The sequence below is a fragment of the Pelobates fuscus genome, chromosome 3 (assembly GCF_036172605.1).
Source record: "Pelobates fuscus isolate aPelFus1 chromosome 3, aPelFus1.pri, whole genome shotgun sequence".
Taxonomy (NCBI): domain Eukaryota; kingdom Metazoa; phylum Chordata; class Amphibia; order Anura; family Pelobatidae; genus Pelobates; species Pelobates fuscus.
Window position 1 is genome coordinate 58,714,991 of NC_086319.1, and position 24,560 is coordinate 58,739,550.

Sequence of the window (24,560 nt, forward strand, 5' to 3'; positions counted from 1 at the left end):
TCCACAAGTCGATATTTTGTGATTATGTGTCCTCAACTCTTGTAGCCCCATGGAACAAAAGCACAGCTTAGTGGAAAAGGACCTTGACAGGGGTTAGGAGGCGGGCATAGGAGGAAGCTGAGTGGGATTGGTTAATGGAGAGGTTAAGGGGCTGGGTCATATAAGTAGGCAGACATCTTAGGAAAAATCACTTTTAACTTGCCTGCCTGGCTGAGTTTGTCCCATCCTCCCTCCCTGGGTTTTTGGCGGTAGTGGGGTTCCCGTTTTGTCACAGGGGTGGACAGGGAGCTCTAGGAGAGGAAATAGGCTCCCCAGTAGGAAGGTTATGTTAATAGTAATTGGTATGTTAGTAGGTTTCGAGTCCTGGAGGTGGCTCAGAACCTGGTGGGGTAGGGGTATCTGGGTATACCCCTACCATGGTTAAATTCTAATAATGGTTGGCACAGTGATGTAAGGGATGTTATGTTGATTCAATGTTATATATATATATATATATATATATATATATATATATATATATATATATATATATATATATATATGTTATTTATTAAGGGGGTCATTGCCTGTTATACCTAACGGAAGGATGTGGAAATAAGGGCGGGGCATAGGGCAATGACTCAAAAAGTTTATATGTTAAGTTATTATTATTTATATATTTAATAAAGCTGTGGACAATTTTACCCATATACCCTAGTGTCCGTGTTTTATTGGGGTTAGGTATGTGGGGGTTTGTCCAAGTTTCCGAATGCCTATATGGCGACGCTACACCTGTCATGGTACATACCTCACAGAGGTCGTGTTATTAATTAATTTATTCTGGTATCTATACATGTTACGAACATATCAGTACATCAAGTTTCACCATGCATACTTTATACCTGCCATTCACTATCTGGGGCTTTCTTTAGCATATATGGTCAACTGGGTCATTTATTATAATGTTCAATTTCCTTTGGTTTGTTTTTGGTAGAAGATATTACTTGAGTACTTTAGTGTTCTGGGCTTATCTGATTTACTTTACCTACCTTACAGGTAATCACTCTGCCGCATTTTCGCAATGTTAGTAACATAGTTCTGAATTATGAACACTCTCTGATGTCACTTTCCAGTTTTGGGTTTGGGTTATTGAACCACTGTACAACTTTTTGCCCTCCACTTTTTATTTAAGTTATTTCTCTGTCAACCTCTAGCATTCTAGCTTTCTTTGTTCTCCCAGGTGTATGTCTATTTAGTCTTGTCATAATTTTGTTGTTTTGCTGTCACATTTTTAATGTCACCATGCAAGTGACTCTCTTAATGAAACAACCATCCCTCTTTATGACAACAACTACCTCTACAAAGCTTTACGTTTAGTTTGGTCTGACAATTACTCTAGGTGGCCATAGGTAGTATTTTTTGGCTTCTTGTGACATTACATAGCTGTCCCACATCCTCTCCAATCCTCAACTATGGAGGTATTTCGCCCTCTGTCTAAATCATAGTTAGTGCCTCAGCCCTCTTGGCAAAGCAATTAAGGCCTCACTTATCATTGCGAACATATCTTAAATCTCTTTACCCATCACAGAGGACCAACACCCCATCACAATGCTCAGTGGTAAATTTACCCCATGGCCCAACTCATAGGTAGAGCCTATCATCACCACTTGGCAACTGGTAAAATCGCCAATTTAGCGTAACTGTTTTGCCACTTGGCATAACATAGGTCATCCAGTACCTGTGAGGAGTTTGGAGGGATATAGAAGGGTTGAATGAACCTCTGGTATAGATATTTTTTTCACTGTCTGGCGAAATCCAGGGGAATCTGAGTGAGGTTTTGCATTCTTAATGTTAAACTTGAGAGGGAAGTGATTAGTAGGTGGTCAGCCAAAGATCATCAATTTTGTAACTGAGAATTGAAAGGATTCATAACAAAAACACAGTAAAGCAAAGAGACTGGCATATATACTTTTCATTTGTACACCATTTAAAAGACCACTAAATTCACCCGACTTTGGATGAGTACTTCATCTAAAGTGGCTTGGTTTCCATGGTTCTGACATTAGAACCATGCAATGTAGAGCATATTATGCAAAGACCCTAAAACTGACTGATCCGATGTGGGTCTGGTTGCCGCACGGTGCCGGAAAGGTAAGTTCTACTTACCTCTGGCTGTCCCTCACAGCTGCCAACATCATTATGCTGCTGTTCTGTTGGCTTGGTCTGGTACTTCAGGAGCCACATCAGATCTGTACTCTTGCACTTCACTGACGTCTATGGAGGATCCCGCGAGACCCTCTATAGACAAAGCCTGAATCCAAGTGATGGCTGATGGGATTGGACAAAAGTTGATGCCTTTTGTTGAGAGTTGTCAACTGCAGGATTTACCATAAGCCAAAGTAGTCCCTGAGGCAGAGCTGAAGACTGCAGCAGAGAAGTCTCAGCGCTTGAAAAGAAGGTGAGTAAACTTTATTTAACTTACATTTTACAGAGCAAAGCGGGGGGGGGGGGGGGGGGCAGACAGTCCTTCAGTCACCATTATGGAACCTATACTCCAAAAATAATGATTGTTATTTCCAGGACTAAAAGTTCCATTTAATTTCAATATGAAAATGTAGAAACATGACTCTTTATGTATAAATAAGTCTTATGTATAAATAAGTCTTATTCTTTTGATTATTTTTATTGACATTAATATAGAGCCAATTATTACTGAGATAGTTGTCGAAATTAAACTAATATTTTGTTATAGTCCATTGGATGTAATGTTTGTTCTGGATTTGTCATGAATGTGAGTTTCAAACATGTAAATAATGAAAGGTAAACCTTTTACCTCTACTTAATAGAAGGGGCTGTAGCTGCACCTGGTCTTAGCCTTAGGGGAGGCATGGTGGTGCACGTTCCATCTCAGAACCATTTGCATACTTGTCTCACAGATATAGTCTTCAGTTTTAATGATGCATCCTAAAGTAGACACAATGTAGCCTACATTCAATCTGACCAACAAGGCATTAATATGAGTGTTAAAATTAGTTCAATGTATGGTAGAAGCAGCCCTCGATTCCAATTTGTGCAAGTAGAGAAATGTCTATGCTTAACTCCCAGGGTTTATTGATATGTGCAAATGCATCAATATTGTGCTTCAATATTGCAATAAAACTTGAAAAAAAAAGCAAAAAAAGACCAAATTAAAACTTTGCTATCTGCTTAGAGGTTCTGCCCTAAACCGTAGGCCCGAAATCCCATTTGGAAATAATATATGAATCTTGACACTTAAATGCTTTCATGTGCTATTTACGTAGCTTGCAGCTAAATGAGAATCCTACATGCATTCTTAAAAAGCTGTGAGCTGTGAGTTATGAATTATGATTGTACCTAGTTCACAACTTACTTTTTAGGAATGATAGAATTCTTGCAGAATTAAAGTTGCTCGATAAGTCCATTATAAAGGCAACAGATATATAATATATATATATATATATATATATATATATATATATATATATATATATATAAAATAGATATATAACACATATAATGACTGTTGTCATGTGACATGTCAAATAGAATGTATTAACCCTCTAAGTGCCATTGGAGTATGAACATTTATGTGGACTTTCTGGGTTAATACAGCAACGTGCTGTTTCACTACAGCTTACAAAACAAAACAAAAACTGTTGCTATGTACTATACATACACTGGTAGTTGAAGTGCATAAGTTAAAAATATGACATGTCATTCCTTTAAGTTCCATTTCATACTTCCTTTTAACGTAAAAGCAGCCAATTCGTAGCCAAAGTAAACAAATAATAAATCTTAAGAAAAAAAATGAAATACACTGTGCAGATAACTTAGAAAGGCAAAAGTAAAGTCTGATAAAATTCTGGCTAAAGAGTTGGAGACATATCATTACCATATGATCTAATGTGGGTGTCAGCCTGAATTGTGTTCATTGAGAGAAACTGTATTCTCTTTAACAGTGCTTAGAGAAAGAGGCAGGAGGGTTTTTCCACAAACTGACAGTCGGTGAGTTCTTGGCTTACCCCCTCCTCCTTTGCACACCTGCAAACTCCTTTTGTCTTGGACTGAATATTTAAATTACATCTCTTCTTTGAGAGTCCTTCTTGAAAATCCCAGGATTACAAGGTATGTTTTACAATAAATGTGAAGTTGACTTTGTTACTGTTTAAACTTTCTTGATTCACTGAGAACAATAGAGACATATATTGTGAGAAAAGGCTAGCTGTAAAAACGATGACCTCCATAGCCCAGCTGGTTTTGAGATCTAGAAGATACATGTTAATGGTCTATGTATTTATACATGTGTGTGTGTATGTGTGTGTGTTTGCTTGTGAGTACAAAGTGTAAAGACAGAAAAATATAACTGATGGTTAGAAGGCTATTAGACCTGTACACACATATACATTTATTGTACATATGACACCCACACACTGTCTTTAAATACATGTATATACACACAAATCTGTTTCTGGTTTTCTCTCTTAGTCCAATTCTCTCCTCTGCTGCTATATAATGTGTTGCCTTCTGCATGGAAAATGTACTTAAAAGTTATTTATCTCAAAATGATGTAACTATCTGAAGAATGCTTATTTTCTCCACTTAAAAGCTCAAGAGTTTCAAATAACTATTTTGAATGACATCTATTGAAAAAAGAAATAAAAAATAATAGCTTTGTTGAGTATAATCTTAGGTTATACTTATAATTATTTAAATATAAAGTTCTGGAAAATTAAGAGAGACTCGTTTTACTTGGCTCTGGCTACATTGTTACTTGGAAACATTATAAATTATTACTTAAAACAGCTAGAGTGAATAGAAAATAGAACACATTGTGTTTCATGCTTAATATATATACTATATAAAATCATTGCATTTGGACTAAAATAATTACACCTGCTCCAAAGGTATCCCTAATGCAGATTAGTGAGCACAATGTTTTTAATTAATAGATTTTTAAAACAAATGGCTAGTTTAATGTTTCCATTCAAATGCTTTAGGTTATATATTTACTGTAGGAAGTATAAATATGTAAACATTCAATTTGATTGGATCCCAGACTGTAAGTATACCTCTGTGCATTTAACTGTTCTATATATAGAATGTCTGTGCTTGTGCATCATGCATTTAGCCTTGTGCCTAATATGACAGTAAAACTGTTTTTTTTAAAAAATGTAGTTACTTTTGTATATAAATATATGTATATATATACTTTAAATGCAAATTATAAACCATGCATTATTACTGTATATGAGAAGCACGCTTTGACTTACTAGGAACTTGTTTAAATAACTAGATATGTCACTCCAAGCATTTTATTATTTATGCTCAATACAATATAATTTCATTTTATTGCATTTTTTTCCATTTGACAATATTCAGTTGCTGCGGGTGATATACTTTGACAATCTGCAGTCAGTGAAAAGTAAAATTCATTGAATCACTGCCCCTATATGGAGCAGTTGTATCTTGTCCTCACAAAGTGGATGACACAATGTAAGATAAATATGATTAATTCGAAAGGAAAATGTTGCTGAAAGCAAATACCACAGGCAGTTTTCCAAGATTTGGCAAGCAAGCTCCTTTTACATTACATTCAACATTTTTTCCACTTTAGATTTCTTTGACAAACTAAACAAGTTTTAAGCACGCCTGTGCCATTATCTTAAGATTTAATGGTAAGGGACAACTTGTGTTCAGTTGCACAGACATATAGGTTTTAATTCAGCATCTGTCAGAGCAATTAGCAAATTCTATATTTTGCCAATCAAGGATGAACACACATACACAAAAAAACATTATAGAAAAGCAATGTTAAATTGATGCATTTTGCCGTACTTTTGTGGCGCACTCATAATTTTATTCCAGGGGTGCCCAATAGGTAGATCTCCAGATGTTGTAGTACTACAACTCCCATGATGCTTTGCATACCTTTAGAATGCTTTAGAATGTCAAAGCAGCATGGAAGCTGTATTTTTTAAAACATATGGGGATCCACCTTTTGGGCAACCCCGTTTTATTAGATTACAATAAATAGCATTATTTCTTTATACATATTCCAATTTCCTTGTTTTTGTTTATTTAGTGATTCACAAACAAAATAGCAAATAGGAATAGCACATGTGTTTGGTATATGAGGAACAAAGAGGTCATCTTGATTACAGGCTTGCTTCGTAGGGAGGAAAAGGAAGTGGTAATATCACTTCCTGTTTATATAAGGATAGACTGTAGAAACGATATGCAGAGTTAATTGGTTTGTCATAAAGATAGATAGATAGACAGACAGACAGACAGACAGACAGACAGACAGGCAGGAGAGCAAAAAGGCCGGCAGACAGACAGACATCATTGTGACATATGCAAGCCTTCAAATTTGCTTTTTAAACTTTCAAAGTGTTTTAACACCAACTTTGCGGTTATACAAAGTTAATCATAAATAGTGTTAAATTTGTGACTGGCTAATGTCGTGTTTTCCATTGAATGCATTATACTTAATGTTTTATTAGCCATAGCGCTAAAAAACAGCCACAACTTTTCTCATGATGGCCAACTGCTTAATAAGTGTTCCAGGACTTGTGATTACAATATGCCATTTTGTTTTAATAAATATAGTTGCAGCATCAGAGATTACCTGGAACTAATTCATGATTTTTGCTGCCATTTCTGCATACATAATACTTGCTACATACGATCAGTTTAATGTGTTCATAAATGGTATAGACCAGATTTTCAACAATCTGTTTATTAGACGTGTTCAAACATAGTGCCCAAACCTAGCAGAAATACAAAAAATTATCATTATATTATCTTATTTATCTATATGACCTATATTATCTTATTTGGTGATCAAATATACAACTCCTATACATGTGTTAACAGCTCACATGTATTTATAGAGGACATTAATATTTTCATTACATTTATACCAGCAGAAATACCTCCCATTATTGATCAGACTCCAGGGTTTATGTCAGTACCCCCTTCACAATTGGGCCCCAGGTTTTTTACAGCAATGACTTCATGCTTAAATAAATATAGGACCTATGGATGTACCTTGAATTTCAATCCATGGCCGCACTAGAGGATCAACATTTTTGCATGATTTGCAACATAACATTTATGGTGAATTTTCTTTTTAAAATACTTTATACAATTGTAAATTGTGCAGTATGTAACCAGTCCAAGCCTCATTTGTGTAGGTATCATTGGGAACCATTTAAGGAAACCATGCCATTTTTTTTATGAAAGTCTTTGAAATACAACAAAAGTAAACTACTTACAGTAAGATGAATAACTGTCTGTACACTTTGTGGTTAAATGATGGGAAATGTAGGAAAATGTGGTTAGATGATGGGAAATGTTGGAAAGTAGGTCCCAGAGATTACCTAATTCTATTATTCAAGGGTTGTGTTTTTTACTTTTTACCTATAGAAATAGATTTTGTTTTTTGTATTATATATGGTCACCATTCCTTTCCCATTGTCGCTTTGCCTTTAGTGAGTAACTTTATTAGATGGAACCTGCTAAAATTCATCAGATGCTGTTATTGATGATACTATGTTGCATTAAATGTCCTAAATCAGAAATCTTGAAAAGCCAACAAATATTTTATTACTTCTTCCCTTACCAGATAAATCATTTAGATAAATCAACTAGCAATGCATTTAGAGAATGAGTATAAGGTATGTAGTAAACTTAGGAATGTATAAAGATGTGTTTTGCACAGTTCTCTGTTTGACTAGAATAGAGGATAGTTCTAGACCCTAGAATGTCTACGAATAACATATCTCAGTATAAACATTCACTTATAACATTTTCATCTGATCCCTAGGGATTTGCGCTGTACTTGACCTGCAGATCTAACACCATGAGGACAGCTATCCTCATACTTCTTGTAACTGTCTGTTGGGCTAAGCCCTTTCACCAAAGAGGTTTGTTTGATTTCATGCTCGAAGATGACCCAGTCATTTCTGGTGATGGTGAATTTGTTACACCACAGCAACCAACAGGACCTACATGCCCATTTCGCTGCCAGTGCCATCTCCGTGTCGTACAGTGCTCTGACATAGGTAAGTTATATGTAAGAACACAATATATTATCGTAAGATTTGGTGTTAAGATTATATAAAATGTAAGTCAGGAATCACCCAGATATTTATAAGACTCCTAAAAGTACTTAATTTCTGTAACCTCTTATTCTGCAATATGGATTCCATGGATGCTGTTCAAGAAATCATGAGATACCCCTATGCCCCCATTGATGTAGACCAAGCTATGCACGATGATTGGTTACTAACTTTTGACTCATCTTGCATACTGGCCACTCCCAGTCATGCTATTCTTTTCTTGCAAAAAGCATATGTTGCATTTATGAAAATCGGTTGTCTCCTGCCTAAGCCTGACACGAGCATGGAAATTTCTGGCATTTTCATTTTATATATAATATTTGCTACATTAATTAGGGCTAACGTTCCATTTGGGCTGAGTTTACTCTATGTACTCAATAGCAAAAGACTTCCATGGACCTACTTCTATTTAGTAAGCAGAGAAAAGCATTACTCTATTAAATCAATCCAGCCAACAGTGTGAATCTTCATGCCACCACTGTTTGCATTTGTGCAGTTCCCACTATGCCTGTAATTTTGTTTGGTCTTTGAATTGTAGCATGCTAATCTGAGCACAATTACAAAGCTGACAAATTAAAGCTGGTATGCACTATTAAGTAGCATTATACTGTGACATAAACACTTGTAGTAGTATTGGGTCTGAAGGCAAGTGATAGCCCTCCATATCTCCTGCATCATTCTGCTCTTTGCATATAGAGAACATTTGTGTGCTTTTTTTTAGTATTTTATATCGTCAATCGTCATCATTCATTTCACATATTGTAACTTTGTCTTTAGTGTCTTTATTAGTCACTGTTGTAAATAATGGTGTTTTACCTGACTCACTAAAGTGTTGACACAACACTGTTATAGCAAACAAAAGTGAATTTTACTAATTATCTTGGCAAATGTACAACCACTTAAGCTTTGTGTGTACGAATGTTATTCATATTGTACAATTCTATAACATTCAAACACAAACACACTTATCCATATATATATATATATATATATATATATATATATATACTTTTTTACTTACTGTATATCAGTTAAATTTCTTCTTGGAAGACCTAGATTTTAATGAGCCTTAATCAAATCTAATGAAGCTATATCTCTGTCTATAAAAGACAAGAGTTACTGGTATATTATACATGTACACCAATCAACAGCATACGCTTATTATGCATGACTTTCTTTGGCCTCACCATTATAAAAAACAATGAAAACCTGAGTAACAGCTGATTAATCACTCCTTCCTGCACCTACATTTAATATCAGTGTCCCAATAAACTAATTAGAGAATAAACTATTTTTTTGTTTGCTCAGCAATCAGTTGATTACAGTGGTTCCATTTAGAATTTATTAACTAGTATTAGAAATTGTATACATGTAACAAAAATAGGGTGTCATACTCTCTGGAGTTTCTCCCCACCTGCAACCTCATAATTAATTTATTAAAATCTCTGTATTTGGCATATAAGGGTCACAAAGTACCTCATTCAGCTTGGCACTGCTAGCCAATTTAATCCCTAGCGGCAACCCAGGATTTTTTGGAACTTGGCAGTTTTGTTGCATTATAAAACTTATTGTGCTATGTCGTTGTTATTTAGTCTGACCACATCAAATGAATGTTAATTTTTAAGGATTGGAATAATTAACTCAATATGCAGTCTAAATGTCATAGACATTCATCTCCTCGCATAAACATAAAGCTATCTTGGATGTTTCTACAGTTTGTAGTTTTTAACCATGGAGATCAAGTATAGTTCACTGGACTTTGTACCTTTTTACACTGCATGCTCAAAACTCTGAAGGTGAAAATAGTTTAATGTGGCAAATAGCGGCCTCAGTTTAATATTTTCTTCAATTTAACAACTTTCCAAATGACTTGATAAAGCTTTCCAAATGATTTTTCTACAGAAAAAAAATCTCATAGACTTTAAAGGGAACTTATTGAAACATCTGGAAAGTTTATTAAATTGAGGCCATTGCTAGATTGACTTTTTAAATGATTTAATATTTTTGGATAACATTTTAAAATCATTTTTCAAAATATTAAAATATAAAAAAATATACAATAGGTAAAACATATATTAATATATAAAAAAAAAAGAAAGTATCACAAGATTATAATATTTTTAAAGATATTAAATAATTGTAAAACGTTATACAAAAATATTAACTCATTGGATGAAACATATGCAACAATATTAAATCAATGCCAACATGAGGCCAATACGAGGCTATTATTTGACATGAAAACATGCAGAATATTCATGGATATAATTTATATGTATGTGAAAAGATTGCTGATACAGGGAAACATCTGATATCATGACATTATGTAGTGAAGAAAGAATTGTATCCCCTTTTATGGCATAATTGAAAATCACTATAGTAGGGTTTTTTGCCTTAGTTTGTATCAACAGCATAAAAGAATAGGCTTTCAAGGTTGAACTTGATGGACTTTAGTACGTTATTCAACCTAGATCACTGTGAAATTGTTGAGCAATTTCCATGTATTTGTGCAGATTTTCAACCATATTGGGTTTTGTGCTATCGCTGAGTCATTCTAAGATTTCAAGGTATTGATTTTAAATCATTCCAGTGTAGATGTGTCTGTGTGTTTAAGATCATTATTCTGATGGAAGGTGAAAAGATGGTGGAAGATGTTCCTCTAGAATTGCCCTGTGTTTGGCTTTATTTATTTTAACATTAATCATAGGCAGTAGACCAGGCCCTGCCAAGAAAAGCATCACCACAATGTGATAGTGCCACCACCATGCTGCAGAGTGTGTTCTCGAGGTGATGATCAGCGTTGATTTTGCACCACACATTGCATTTGGATGGAAATTTTGCTCTCGTCAGAATATTTTCCCTCGTTTGCTGTGTCTTCTGCATGCCTTTTGGCAAACACCAAACAGTATTTCAGTATTTAATATCCCAGCAACTATTTTCTTCTTGCCAGTTATCCATTAAACCAGCTTTTTGGAATGTCTGGGTTATAGTTGCCCATTGAAGTTTTTCCAATTTCAACAGCTCTTCAGCTCTTTCAGAATTACTACTGGCTTCTTGGTGACTTGCCTGATCAATGCCCTCCCTATACAGTCACTGGATTTTGGTGGATGATCTTTTCGAGATAGAGTTACACTTGTTTTCATTATTCAGTAATCTGTTTAATAGTGCTCTATGTAATGTTACAGATGTAAGATTTTATTTTTTATATTTTTTTAAGTCTGGACATGTGAATTTACTTTGGGACCAAGTGACAGTTAAATTAACTATTTGACATCTGGGTGCATTTGGTTGCGTCAATGCTTATTTGGGATTTTTTAGTAATGGATATGAATACTTATTCAACCAACTTCAAAGTTTTAGGTATATTGCATAAATGGCAAATATTTCAATGAAATTATATTCAAGGCACACACAAGGGGGTGAATACATATACACAGGGCTGGTGCAAGGATTTCTGCCGCCCTAGGCAAAGCTATATTTTGCCACCCCTCATGTCACTCACTCACTGACAGACACACACTGGCAGACACACACACACAGACACTTACTGACACACATACACTCACTCACTGACAGACACACAAGCACACACTCACTGACAGACATACACACACACACACACTGACAAGCATACACTCATTTACTGACAGACACACACACACTTACTGACAGACATACACTAACTCACTGACACACATAGACAGACAGACACTCACTGATATACATACACTCACTCACTGACAGACACACACACACACAGACACTCACTGACATACATACACTCACTCACTGAAAGACACAAACAGGCAGACACTCACTGACAGACACACACACTGACAGTCAAACACTCACCACTCACAGACAGACACACATACACACACACACACACACACACACAAGCAGGCACTGACATACATACACTCACTCACTGACAGACACACACACATACACACACATACACACACTCACTGACAGTCAAACACTCACACACTAAATGACACACTCAAACAATTTAATTTTTGAGGCCCAAACAGCCTCCCTACCTCCCTGGGATCGAGTGTGGGGCAGCTCCTCTCTCCTCCAGCTCACTGTTTAGTAAGCCGGGGCCGGAATTATGTCATATTCCGTCTCCCTGCATCACAGAGGGTGTGCGAGGGAGAAGTGAGAGGCTGCAAGAACAGCCTCCCTTGCCACCTGCCTTCTCCATCCCCCTCTCCTCAGGTCACTGGCATTTGTAGGCAGAGCAGGCACCTGCCATCAAGGTAAGCAGGTGCCTACTCTGCCTTACCTAGCACTGCCTTACCTAGCACTGCCTTACCTAGCATCCTTCGGGCACCTTGAGTATCGGCCCGGCGTTAGGGGCTGCTCAAGAGCCGCCCGCCCAGTGCTGTGGCCCCAGTCAGGGGCAGGCATCCCACCAGGAAAAATCTCGGTGGGCGCCCTCAGCAGACCGGCGCCCTAGGCGAATGCTTAGTTCTCGATTGCGGCGGCCCTGCATATACAAGACACTGTAAATGACACTTAAGTGCTGAGTGTAGTGCCTAATGTAACTGAAAATAAAGAAAGAGTGATAAGCATTCTGGAATATTGATATCAATACGTGGAAAAGCTGGTAATCTGTTTCAAATTACCCAGTTTAAGGTATGTCTGTATGCAACATCTGTCTTTCCATGCTGCTATGTCTCTTGTCTGTCATTATGTTTCTTCTGTTGCCCCCATAGACTGGTGATGCCGTAATATACCATTATGCTATTTTACTTTTTATCAGTATATAGTGGACATTGTGGACATAGCTCCATATCAGAGAAAGAAAAATATGCATGGGATCACCCAATTACTCCCTGAGAATAATTTGAATATTATTTATAAAATGCCTACAATACAAATATTATTCTTACAAAACTTGTTCAGCATACAGGAACAAAGGTGGTTCATCTCAAATGAGCCTACAGTCTAAATGGGATAGGGGTATAATTCCTCTGAAGGTAATGGTACAAGATATATGTTTCCAGTGATACAATTATCAGAAAGGATGGTAATGGGCCATGTAAAATAAACAGATATACTGCATTGTAGACAAAGAAGGTGAATTAAGGTTAGGGCACATAATGACGTTAAGTTGTAAAGATGAGACATGAGTGGAACATTCTAAATGATATAAAAATGCATAAGGATTGGAGAAAAGTTGAGATGTGTGGGCAATAGAATTCATTATGTACTGTAAGGAGGAAAGTGCATTTTTCTTGTTTTAAGTTGAGAGAAGCAAATTTGGAAAAGTGACTTACAAGGAAAAAAAACAGGTCAGAGTCAAAAATTGCATTTTTAGCAAGCCTTTGGGTTAAAATTGATGGTAACACTATTGATCGACAGTGAGATGGAAAAGGAAGATTTTTATTTTGGAGAACGAAAGACAATGAAATGTGCTCGGGAGAGCTGTCATCAGTGGGCAGTCTTAAAGTTAGACCTTATTCTTCCCAGGATGAAAGAAAAGAGACTTCAGGTAAAGATTTATATCTGGATGTAATGAGAAGATATCCAAGATTGATGAATGGAGAGATAAAATGTTACTTTGGAATGTAACAAGGGAGGAGAATATAAATCAAGTAAGATGCGAGGGTGCGGAAATCAATTAGATTGGTGATCAGAAGGGTATAAGAAGTATTGGAGTCAAGAATTTGACGAGGGAAGGAAAGAGGAAGTGCTGAGATTCCTTGTCTTTTTGTTTAGCAATCTTTATCAGTAAAATAGTTTATATAGCTGGAAGCTAGTGTATGTAGATGTTGTGATGGGATGAAGTAGTGAGTTAAATGATGATGAGGGAGGTTTACGAGGCGAAAAAGAAGGGGGGATGGTAGTACTATAGCATGAATTTACAATTCAGTGTGTGAGATGAAGAGTGAGAAGCCTTCAAGATACATATAGGATTCCTGACAGATTGTGTGGATATTGAGGTCATATTGTTGTGTCAGATTTACTGTCATAAACACCATACAAAGCAAGTTATGGTTAAAGCTACATTCCAGGATATTTGAAATGCTGATGTTGTAAATAGTGGTTGCTAGATTAGGGAGGAGAAGTGCAAGATGGGTGAGAAGAGAGGTTGGAGAACGATGGGACATTGAGACAGATCATAAGAGTAAAAGTAACCACTAAGCTTGTGTATGTTAATTGCACGAAGCTAGGTAAAGAGCACATTCAGATTGCAGGTTAGAAGATGGTGATCAGAGAGTGTAAAAGGTATACTCGATAAGTAAACATTGAGCGTATATCACAGGAGATTAGGTAAACAGTAATACTAGCTTTGCAGGTGGGGACATTAGAATACTGTCATTAGAGTTCAAGCAGATATTAATAAATACTTGTTTGGAGCTGGGATAAGGGATGAGATAGAATAAAGTGGAATACTTTGGAAGTGTTCAAGGAATAGATAAAGTCTGCAGAAACTGAAAGGGTAGATAGAATGGACTTTAATCAAGGGTAACAAAATAAATTAATGGGTTTGACAGGTAGAAAAAAAACCAGAAAAGTGCAGAGAGAAACAATTAAGGGTGGAATGACAGTTGGTAAATATATAACTTGATAAAGGCCCCCAGGGACAAAGATCTTGGATGAGTCACTCATGGTAACTCAATAAAGGCCAACTACACTTTAAGAATGTATCAGTGAATTTATTTACACTATTAATGAAAATAGTGATAGTGATTCAATTTGGGAGTTGAACAAAAAAGCGAAAATGCCAGGTCACAGTTAAAATGGCGACACAGACACAGTCTGCAACGCGGCGCACCTGTATCAAGCCGCCCAGGAATACCTTGGCATTCTTCGAGAGGATCTGTGCAAACCTCTGGATGGAACTCTGCACCAAACACCGAGCCTTCAAGTGGGCGAGGAGAACGGTGGCGGCTTGGATACGCCCGGCAATCCGGCGACACTTGGGTGGACTCCCGCCTGGAGCTATCAGAGCGGCCTCCCGACTGCAATGTAGCCGACAAACAGGATGGCGGGAAAGGCCTACATGGCGCTCGGGTGACAGCACTCACTCACACCAATGCGAAACCAGCCAGCATACCAGATCTTTCAACCACTCAGGGACACCAGAAGCCTCCAACCTCCATGCCGAATACACCAACCCCCAAGCTACAACCCGCATCGGTGAGACTAATCTAATCGGGGAACATCACACACAGGCCGATGATAGGGTCCAGGGAGAAGGGCAACCGAAGGCTTTAACCCATGGAGCACTGTCAACCAAGGAAGGAAGGTGCCTGTACACTGACAGCTACCCACAACAGGGCATCGGCTGAGCAATCTTCTGGATCACTCACAGCAAGCAAGGGGCACTGGCGATAAACACACCACATAGAGCCATGCGGACGCTCAGAGACCGAATCTGAGAACTTTGCCTTGCCTAACCTGGTACTGGACATTTTTACACAGAACACCACGCCGGGGTGCCACCAAAACCCCACAGGGCATTGGTTGCCGACATCACTACTCAGAACCTTGGGGACTCTTTTCTTTTCTGTTTTCATCGCCTTCTTATTTTTCCTTGTTTATGCCAGCCCCTGGAGAAGTTTCCTACGAACCGACTCACCTACTCGACCATCCCAGTTAGTAATTTGCTAGTATAAAGTAAACCGCCTGTTAACTCACTGCTTTGTTTTTCCTGCAGTCATGTACATAACACAACGTTAGTAACCCAATGCTATGATGTCCACAAATGCAGTGCTCTCACTCTGTGTCTCTCCTCTGACTTTTCTTACCTGTCATGCTCATCTTGATTCTCAACTAAAGAGAGAATTTAAACAGAGGTAAATATGGCATAAGTGTAAACGTTAGACCTCCTTAGAAATGCAATACCATAGATATGACATAACATTTAACATAATCTTAAACGTGACTAAACCATTCATAAGCTTGTCTAGCCTAGCGTGTTTAAATCTACCTACTATTGTTATAAAGCCAGTTATTTTCAAAAAAAAAAAAGTGCTGTTTAATCTGCCACACTTTAACTTGTAAAAATGTTATGAAAAGCCTGCAGCTGCTATCGTGGCTCTGCACGCCTGTTGTTATTTCATGCACAATGAAAATAAAGAATTAAAAAAAAAAAAAAAAGAAATACAAAAAATATATTTAACTGAGCATACCTTCTGCACAGTGAGTAGACACCACGGGAAAAAAAAATGCTCTAACAGACAGTCCAATAATTTACAATTTGCGATGCAGAAGACCAGGAAAGTAGTCTGACATGTTACAAACTCTATTAGTTTTAATTATAGGTGCAGAGAAACATTCACATAAATAGGTATTTAAATAAAGGATTGTGATAATTGGTAAAACAACTCTTACAAAAAATACCAAAATATATAGAGTTATGAAGAAATTAACCAAAGCTATACAAACACCATAGTAAAAAATCAACGTGCATGTTTAAAATGGGGGGGGGGGGGAGAAAATCCCAATTCTCGATTCATGCGAAGAATGTAGAAATATAATCGATCTTAAAAGGGAAACCAGCAGTGCATAGGGAACAATTCAAAACATCCTGAAACCTCCATGCCATATTTTTTTCATCCATCATGCCGTGAAAAAAAAAGGTTAGCTTTTAGCTTTACCACCATATTGAACAATGGAATGTCAGTGTGGCAAGGTAGAGTAACTGGTTTAATTTGAGAAATTAATTTTCAGTCATATTTTTGCTTTATCAAATCATAAAGCCTCTATATAAATAAAATAAACAGAAACATATATACACTTACAGATATGATATCTTAATCCGGATGATAGGTGTAAAAAATATATCTCTCCTGTCAATTTGATTTGTCTATGTAAATCTACGCATTGTATACAAATTAGAAGAAAGAGGTTCAATTTGTAGAGTATAGATGTAATAATCTCATATTCTTCAATATTTTAATTAATAAATCATATAATAAATGTTCCAGTAAATTATATATTAACAATTAAAATTTACAATTTTTACCCACGCACACAATTTGCTTGCTTACATTCATACAAAACAACAGTATATTATAAATAAATACGTAATCCATAATTCTACTTAAAGGGAAATAATGGCCCCCTGTTGAACAACCAATAGCCTGTTGTCATTGGTTAGTACTTTGCTTGATAAACTAATCTCCAGTTATATATTTACATATTCAAACCCTTTATTTTGCGTTTTGTTGAAAATTCGGCCTCCTTTACATGATATAGATATGTTATAAAATGAACATGGAAAAAAGCACTCTATCATACTCTCTGTGTGTCTCTATCACTGCTCTACTTCCTCTCTCTCAGGCAGGTAGAGCATAACAGGTAGGAACCAAACGTTATGGGTTTGTAGGTTCCCAAATTCGACACTGCTGATCAATAAATAAATAAAAAAAATACTTTTATTGGATTCTTATAAAAACACAACGCGTTTAACTCAACTTTTATTGGATTCTTATAAAAACACAACGCGTTTCGCCAAAACAGGCTTTATCAAGTGTCACACTTGATAAAGCCTGTTTTGGCGAAACGCGTTGTGTTTTTAAAAGAATCCAATAAAATTATTTTGCACACTTACTTTTATTTGTTGCTGTTTTATCCTGGCTGATTTTTTATCATTTTAAAGATCCAGTACTACAAAATCCCCTGGTGGGGATTATTCCACCTACGCCTGGTTCATAGAGCGTTGTAATTATTTGATAAGTAATGCATGCAGCCTTTTTTGTACAGTGTATAGTAGTGAAGGAGATTGATAAAGAGTAGAATGCAAAAATGTTCCTGTATTTTGCTATGTACGAGAGGCACTAAGTAAAAAAACAATGAATATCAATTATTACAACCGTACTGATATCTTACCCCCCTAACAAGTTACATGCATTTTAATCAGTACAATCTACAAAAAATATGTATTTTAGCATTAACTGGCTCTAACTGGATGTAAAATTCTTTTGAAACTTTAAAGGTGTTCTTAGCTCCTGAAAACTAGGGAATGGAAAGGAGTCAGGCAAGTTTTTCAAAATTCTAAAGAGAAATTCCCTTCTGCATTGCAATGCTCAGATTAAACTTTTATGTGTACTTTCTTGTGTACTGAAATTATTGTAGTAACCCAAACTTCATGGAAGTTCCTATAAATTTTGCTGAGTGCTGCACTATGATTGGATGATGGTACAGTAGGGTAACTAAATATAAGAAGCACCCAAACAGATCCAAATTGGTCACCATTGCCAGAACATCCTTCAATGAAAACAATCCCTGTAAAAGAAATGTCTATTAGAGTCCTTTCATACATCTTCTTACAAACAATTACAAGTTAGAAAGATATGTAGGAAGCATTACATTTTACTTTTAATCAGACTAAATAGGTTAGGGAGAGAGAAAGAACTAATATTTTTACGTAGGAACCCATGGCAAGGAAGTCTCCATGATACTCTAGTGTTCTGTTTGCATGCACATTTGCAGGGAAAATTAATTACTTCCTGGTCAATTGTAGTAACAGAACAATGATGTTTGCTAGACAATTGGTGGCCATACTGTCCACCTATATTTTCATTTTCTTCCATCCTTAGAAATCAGAAGATCAGTAATGGGAAGGAAAATTGCCATCAACATTTTTGATGATTTCAATCCTTTTTTTAATTGAGTTTTATAACAATATAAATATACAATACAATAATCGAGAGAGGTACTACAAAAAAGACAACCCTTCTCGAATAAGACAAATACAGGTATGGCAAATTACATCATATAAATGTAGAAGATATATTTTCCGATGCGTAAAGATTTAGTATGCAATATAAAACTATATAGACATCATACTCCAGCAAGGGCCCATACCCACAAAAATAGGACATACAATACAAACAAAACTGATCCAAAATGTTATAAGAATATGGTAGGTCAAAAATTACATTAACAAAAAATAAAAAATACTGCTAAAATCAGATATATGGTCAAGGAGCCCTTAAGATATTGTCCAGTACTGGGTTACAACTAGTTCTAGGGAAGTCATAATTTTTTCCCCCTTTTTCTTCCCCTTTTCCTTTTCTTTTTTCTTTTTTTTCCATTAAGCTCGCCTCAATACAGCCCTCTAGTCTTTTCAATGAAGTTGGGATATAACGTCAAAATATTAGTGTTAATATGATCATTCATGAAGGTCAGCCCTTTTTCCATCTCAAATTGGTATAGTAATTGGGCTTTAACTTGGTCTCTAGTGGGGATCTCAGTACTTTTCCAAAGTCTGGCAATTAATATTTTGGTCGCCATTAAACAATGTATAATCACAATATCGAGATTATCTGTTATTTCTGAACCCATAAGATGAAGAAGGGCAATTTCAGCTTTATGTTCCAAACGTAAACCTCCAATCCTATATATAAGATTAAATGAAATATTCCAAAGAGGCTTAATTCTGGGACAGGCCCACCAAATATGGAGCATAGAACCGTCTGGGTGAAAACACCGCCAGCAATTTGACGGGTTAGTGTTGGATATTTTAGCAAGTCTAGTCGGTACCAGATACTATCTATACAGGATTTTGGTGAAGGTTTCTAGAATATTCAAACAGTGAATGGCTTTTTTAGTCATCATAAAGGATTTACACCAGTTATTGAATGGAATAGATATTGCTAAATCATTTTCCCATTTAGTTAAAGCTTTGGGAATGTCTGGGATCCCCTTAAGTTTTATTAATTCTATTGCAAGAGAGAACACCTTTTTTACCCTAAAACTGGAGAAAATTTTCTTAAACAGTTTACCCAAACGGCCATCTAACGTTAGTATATTATCTTTAAGAAAGCTCTTGATACGAAGGTAATTAAATATTTCTCTAGGAGGTAAGTCCAACATTTTTTTTAAGAACTTCAAAGCTTTTCAATTGTTAGTCATTATAAAGATCTTTTATCTTGTAGTTAGAGTTTTTATACCAGTTTATCAAGTTAATCTCTAACATATAGTGTTCTAAAGAACTTAAGCTAAGGTTCTCATATAGTTTTTTTATTAATATTCAGCTTTTTCTTTATAGTATTCTATTCTTTTAATGTCTGTGATAAAGACAGGGGAGATTGGGATGTGAACTCGACCATTTGCTTATTCTGGCTTGCCTCTCTCCATAGAAGAAGCTCCAGATTATCTAGTCCAATTCTAGCTGACTCAATTTTGTACCAAGCTTGGTTTTTGGAATCACTTAGTTGTAAATTACTAGCATGGATCAACATATTGGCCTGATATATTTGAGTAATTAAGGGGTAGCCCAGTCCCTCCTGTTGGGCCTTCCTTGATATAGTATATGTATTTATTCTTGGTCTCTTCCCTCTCCAAATATAAGATGTAATACTACTTTGTAGCATATTTAACCAATGGCTCGAGATCGAGAGAGGGAGCATACCAAATAGGTAAGCCCATTTAGGGATTATATAAGCTTTAATGGTGTTAATCCTTCCCCACCAGGAAATTTCATGAACTCTCCATTCTTTTAATAAGACGTTGGTATCTTTTAATAATTTCAAAAAAATGAATTTCCATGGTCTGCCTTATATCTGCAGAGATAATCACCCCCAAGTATGTGAACTCTTTTTCCGTCCATTTAAAATTAAAATCTTTCTTTAAGGAAGTTAGTTTGTCTTTTTGTATATTAATTGACATAGCTATTGTTTTATTCATATTTAAACTGTAATTTGAAACACTACTATAATTATCAAATTCTTGCATTAAGTATGGAAGAGAAACATGTGGATCAGTAATAGAAATTAAGATATCATCTGCATATAAACATATCTTCCATTCATCTTCCTGAGTTCCCAATCCTTTGATCTTAACATTATGTCTGATGTTATTGGCCAGAGGTTCTATTGATAAAACATATAATAGGGGGGAAAGAGGACACCCCTGTCTTGTCCCATTATTAATACTGAACCAATCAGAACATAAATCACATGCTACTATACGGGCTGAAGGATTCGAATATATGGCTCCTACCGCACCCATAAACCACCCTTCGAAGCCGAACTGCGATAGAGTTCTCCTCAAGAACCCCCATCCGACCCTGTCAATTGTAGTAACAGAACAATGATGTTTGCTAGACAATTGGTGGCCATACTGTCCACCTATATTTTCATTTTCTTCCATCCTTAGAAATCAGAAGATCAGTAATGGGAAGGAAAATTGCCATCAACATTTTTGATGATTTCAATCCTTTTTTTTATTGAGTTTTATAACAATATAAATATACAATACAATAATCGAGAGAGGTACTACAAAAAAAGACAACCCTTCTCGAATAAGACAAATACAGGTATGGCAAATTGCATCATATAAATGTAGAAGATATATTTTCCGATGCGTAAAGATTTAGTATGCAATATAAAAATATATAGACATCATACTCCAGCAAGGGCCCATACCCACAAAAATAGGACATGCAATACAAACAAAACTGATCCAAAATGTTATAAGAATATGGTAGGTCAAAAATTACATTAAAAATTAAAATCTTTCTTTAAGGAAGTTAGTTTGTCTTTTTGTATATTAATTGACATAGCTATTGTTTTATTCATATTTAAACTGTAATTTGAAACACTACTATAATTATCAAATTCTTGCATTAAGTATGGAAGAGAAACATGTGGATCAGTAATAGAAATTAAGATATCATCTGCATATAAACATATCTTCCATTCATCTTCCTGAGTTCCCAATCCTTTGATCTTAACATTATGTCTGATGTTATTGGCCAGAGGTTCTATTGATAAAACATATAATAGGGGGGAAAGAGGACACCCCTGTCTTGTCCCATTATTAATACTGAACCAATCAGAACATAAATCACATGCTACTATACGGGCTGAAGGATTCAAATATATGGCTCCTACCGCACCCATAAACCACCCTTCGAAGCCGAACTGCGATAGAGTTCTCCTCAAGAACCCCCATCCGACCCTGTCAGAGGCTTTTTCTGTATCCACCGACAGGGTCAGGAGGGGGGTTCCCTCAGTCCGAGCCCACTCCAATATATCCAAGACCTTACGCGTGTTATTAGAGGAGTGCCTACCCAGCATAAAGCCTATCTGGTCCCGATGAATGAGTGATGGCAATTCACTTTTTAATCGTTCCGCTAAAATAGCGGCATAAAGTTTAAAATCGGCATTAACCAAAGAAATAGGACGATAATTACTCACTTCATAGGGGATTTTACCTTGCTTCAAAATAGGAGTAATATGTGCCCTTAATAAATCCGAGAAGGCCGACCCTTTGGTCGCCATTTTGTTAAAGGTATCAGTTAACAGCGGGAGTAATTGTTTTTTGAAGGCCCTGTAGAACAAATTCGAATACCCATCTGGACCAGGAGCTATTAACAAGCTTATTGATTGCTAAATCGACTTCATTCTGAGATATACTTCTATTAAGCCTCTCCTTCTGGTCATAAGATAATTTTGATAAATTAGATTTTTTAAAATAGTTATCCAGTATGCCTATGTCAGGAGACTTATTCAAGTTATACAATTTTTCATAAAAAGATCTAAATTTACTAGCAATTTCATCTGGTTTATAGATATAATTTATTCCATCTCCTAGTTTGGAGATCTTTTGATCAGTCATCTTTTTCTTTAGCTTATTTGTTAACAATGAGTCAACACGATTATTCTTGTAATAGTATTTAATATTGAACTTATTTAGATTACGTTCTATCCTGTTCTTAATCTGGACATTTATCTTTTCTTGACAAATTTTAATGGATGATGCTCTCTCCTCGGTATAAGATTGTTTATTTGCTTTAGAAAGATTGTAAAATTCAATATAGAGATCGGAGCACCATAGGCTTGGATAGCTCCTCAGATGTAAGGAAACATTCCTTGGATAGCTCCTCAGATGTATTCTCCTTTATAAAAAAGATCAATTAACTTCTCTATATGTTCTATATTTGCTTTATTTTTTAACAGATAATCTGCCAGTCTCCAAATCAGAGGGGGTCTCATATTAGTTACCACCAAATCTGCAATTACCTTATCATGGTCAGACCAGGTATTTTCAACAATAGAAATTGTAGAAATCGCCTGTACTAATTTTAGATTACCCAAAATCATATCTATCCTGGCAGCCGAATTATGAGGGATTGATCTATGCATGAAATTCCTTTCAATAGGATGGAACAGTCTCCAGCAGTCAAACAAATCCGCTTTCTTAATCACTCTACTTAATGACGCTGCCTGTCTTTTCAGGGATTTATCTATCATCTGATTTTTAGCCAGTTGTTTGTCCAATAAAGTGTCAAAAATACAATTAAAATCACCCGCAATAATAACTCTACCTTTTTTTAACCTGTTCCACCAGACCTAAGATTTTAGTCAGTATTTTGATTGGGTCTTTATTAGGTAAATACACATTAACTAAAGTATAATCCGTCCCGTTCAGTTCGCCCACCAGAATAATAAACCTCCCTTCCGGGTCTATATGATCAAAACAACAATCAAAGGTAACTTCCCTAGAGAAAATTATTGAAACACCACATTTCTTTTTTCCTTGTAAGGAGGCAGAATAAATCAAAGGGTATTTTTTATAAAACCATAATTTCCTACACTCCCCAGTCCAATGGGTTTCCTGAATAAACCCTACTTGTATTCATGCCATCAACATTTTTGATTAGTCATCCTCTACCCCTGAGGTGGGCATTGCGGAATGCACTAATTGGGTGAATATGGCTAAAAGGAGGTCATGAAGTACATTTTTATAGGATTCCAGATATGAGCAAGAGGTTGTAGCCAGAAGTCCTTCTGCACCCAACCAGTTTAGAAAGTATCCTGCAGACTCAACTTACATTGACCCCTAATAATGTCCTTTTATTTAAATAATACCAGAGAAGGTAGTCTTGAATACTCTTGCAATTCATGTGAAGCTATTCCTGACCCTACAGTGTTAAACCCACCATTAAGCCCCCTTGCTCTCCCCATCACCTCCTTGCCTACTTGAATATGGTAAAATCTTACTTTTATTCCCGTCTGCTACTGCTGGCTCTGCCCCTGATATGCTTGCTTGGCTGCCATCATCAGATGTGGTGATCTCAACCAATCACAATGCTTTCACATAGGATTGTCTGAGACTGTCAAGGAGGCAGATCAGTGGCAGAGACAGCCAAACACAAGTCAAACACAGCCCTGTCCACTGTGCAGCACTGCCCCAGGAAGGACCTCTCGTAGCCATCTGAGGAGTTGCCAGTGGAGTTTTCACTAGGCTGTAATGTAAACACTGCATTTTCTCTACTCACCAGAACAAATACAATAAGCTGTTGCTCTGGTGACTATAGTGTCCCTTTGAAAAATGTCCAACAAAAGTACAATATTATTCGACAGGAAACTATGGGCTCTGTAGCCTTGAGTTACTGTTTTCCACAACTTGAGTCCCTGTCTGTTTGTACATTTTATTATTATAATTATTAATGGCATTTACAGGGTG

At 36.3% G+C, this 24,560-nt stretch overlaps 1 protein-coding gene across 1 annotated transcript in view; it reads left to right on the forward strand.

Annotated features, from left to right (window-relative positions):
• Window positions 1-3,911: 3,911 nt before the first annotated feature.
• The window catches only part of DCN (decorin), a 63,029-nt gene continuing 42,380 nt past the window's right edge, over window positions 3,912-24,560 (forward strand). Inside the window, exons 1-2 of the mRNA XM_063447115.1 lie at window positions 3,912-4,125; window positions 7,829-8,066. Coding sequence (XP_063303185.1) covers window positions 7,865-8,066 — 202 coding nt within the window. The 5' untranslated portion in view covers window positions 3,912-4,125; window positions 7,829-7,864. The remainder of the gene's footprint in view (window positions 4,126-7,828; window positions 8,067-24,560) is intronic.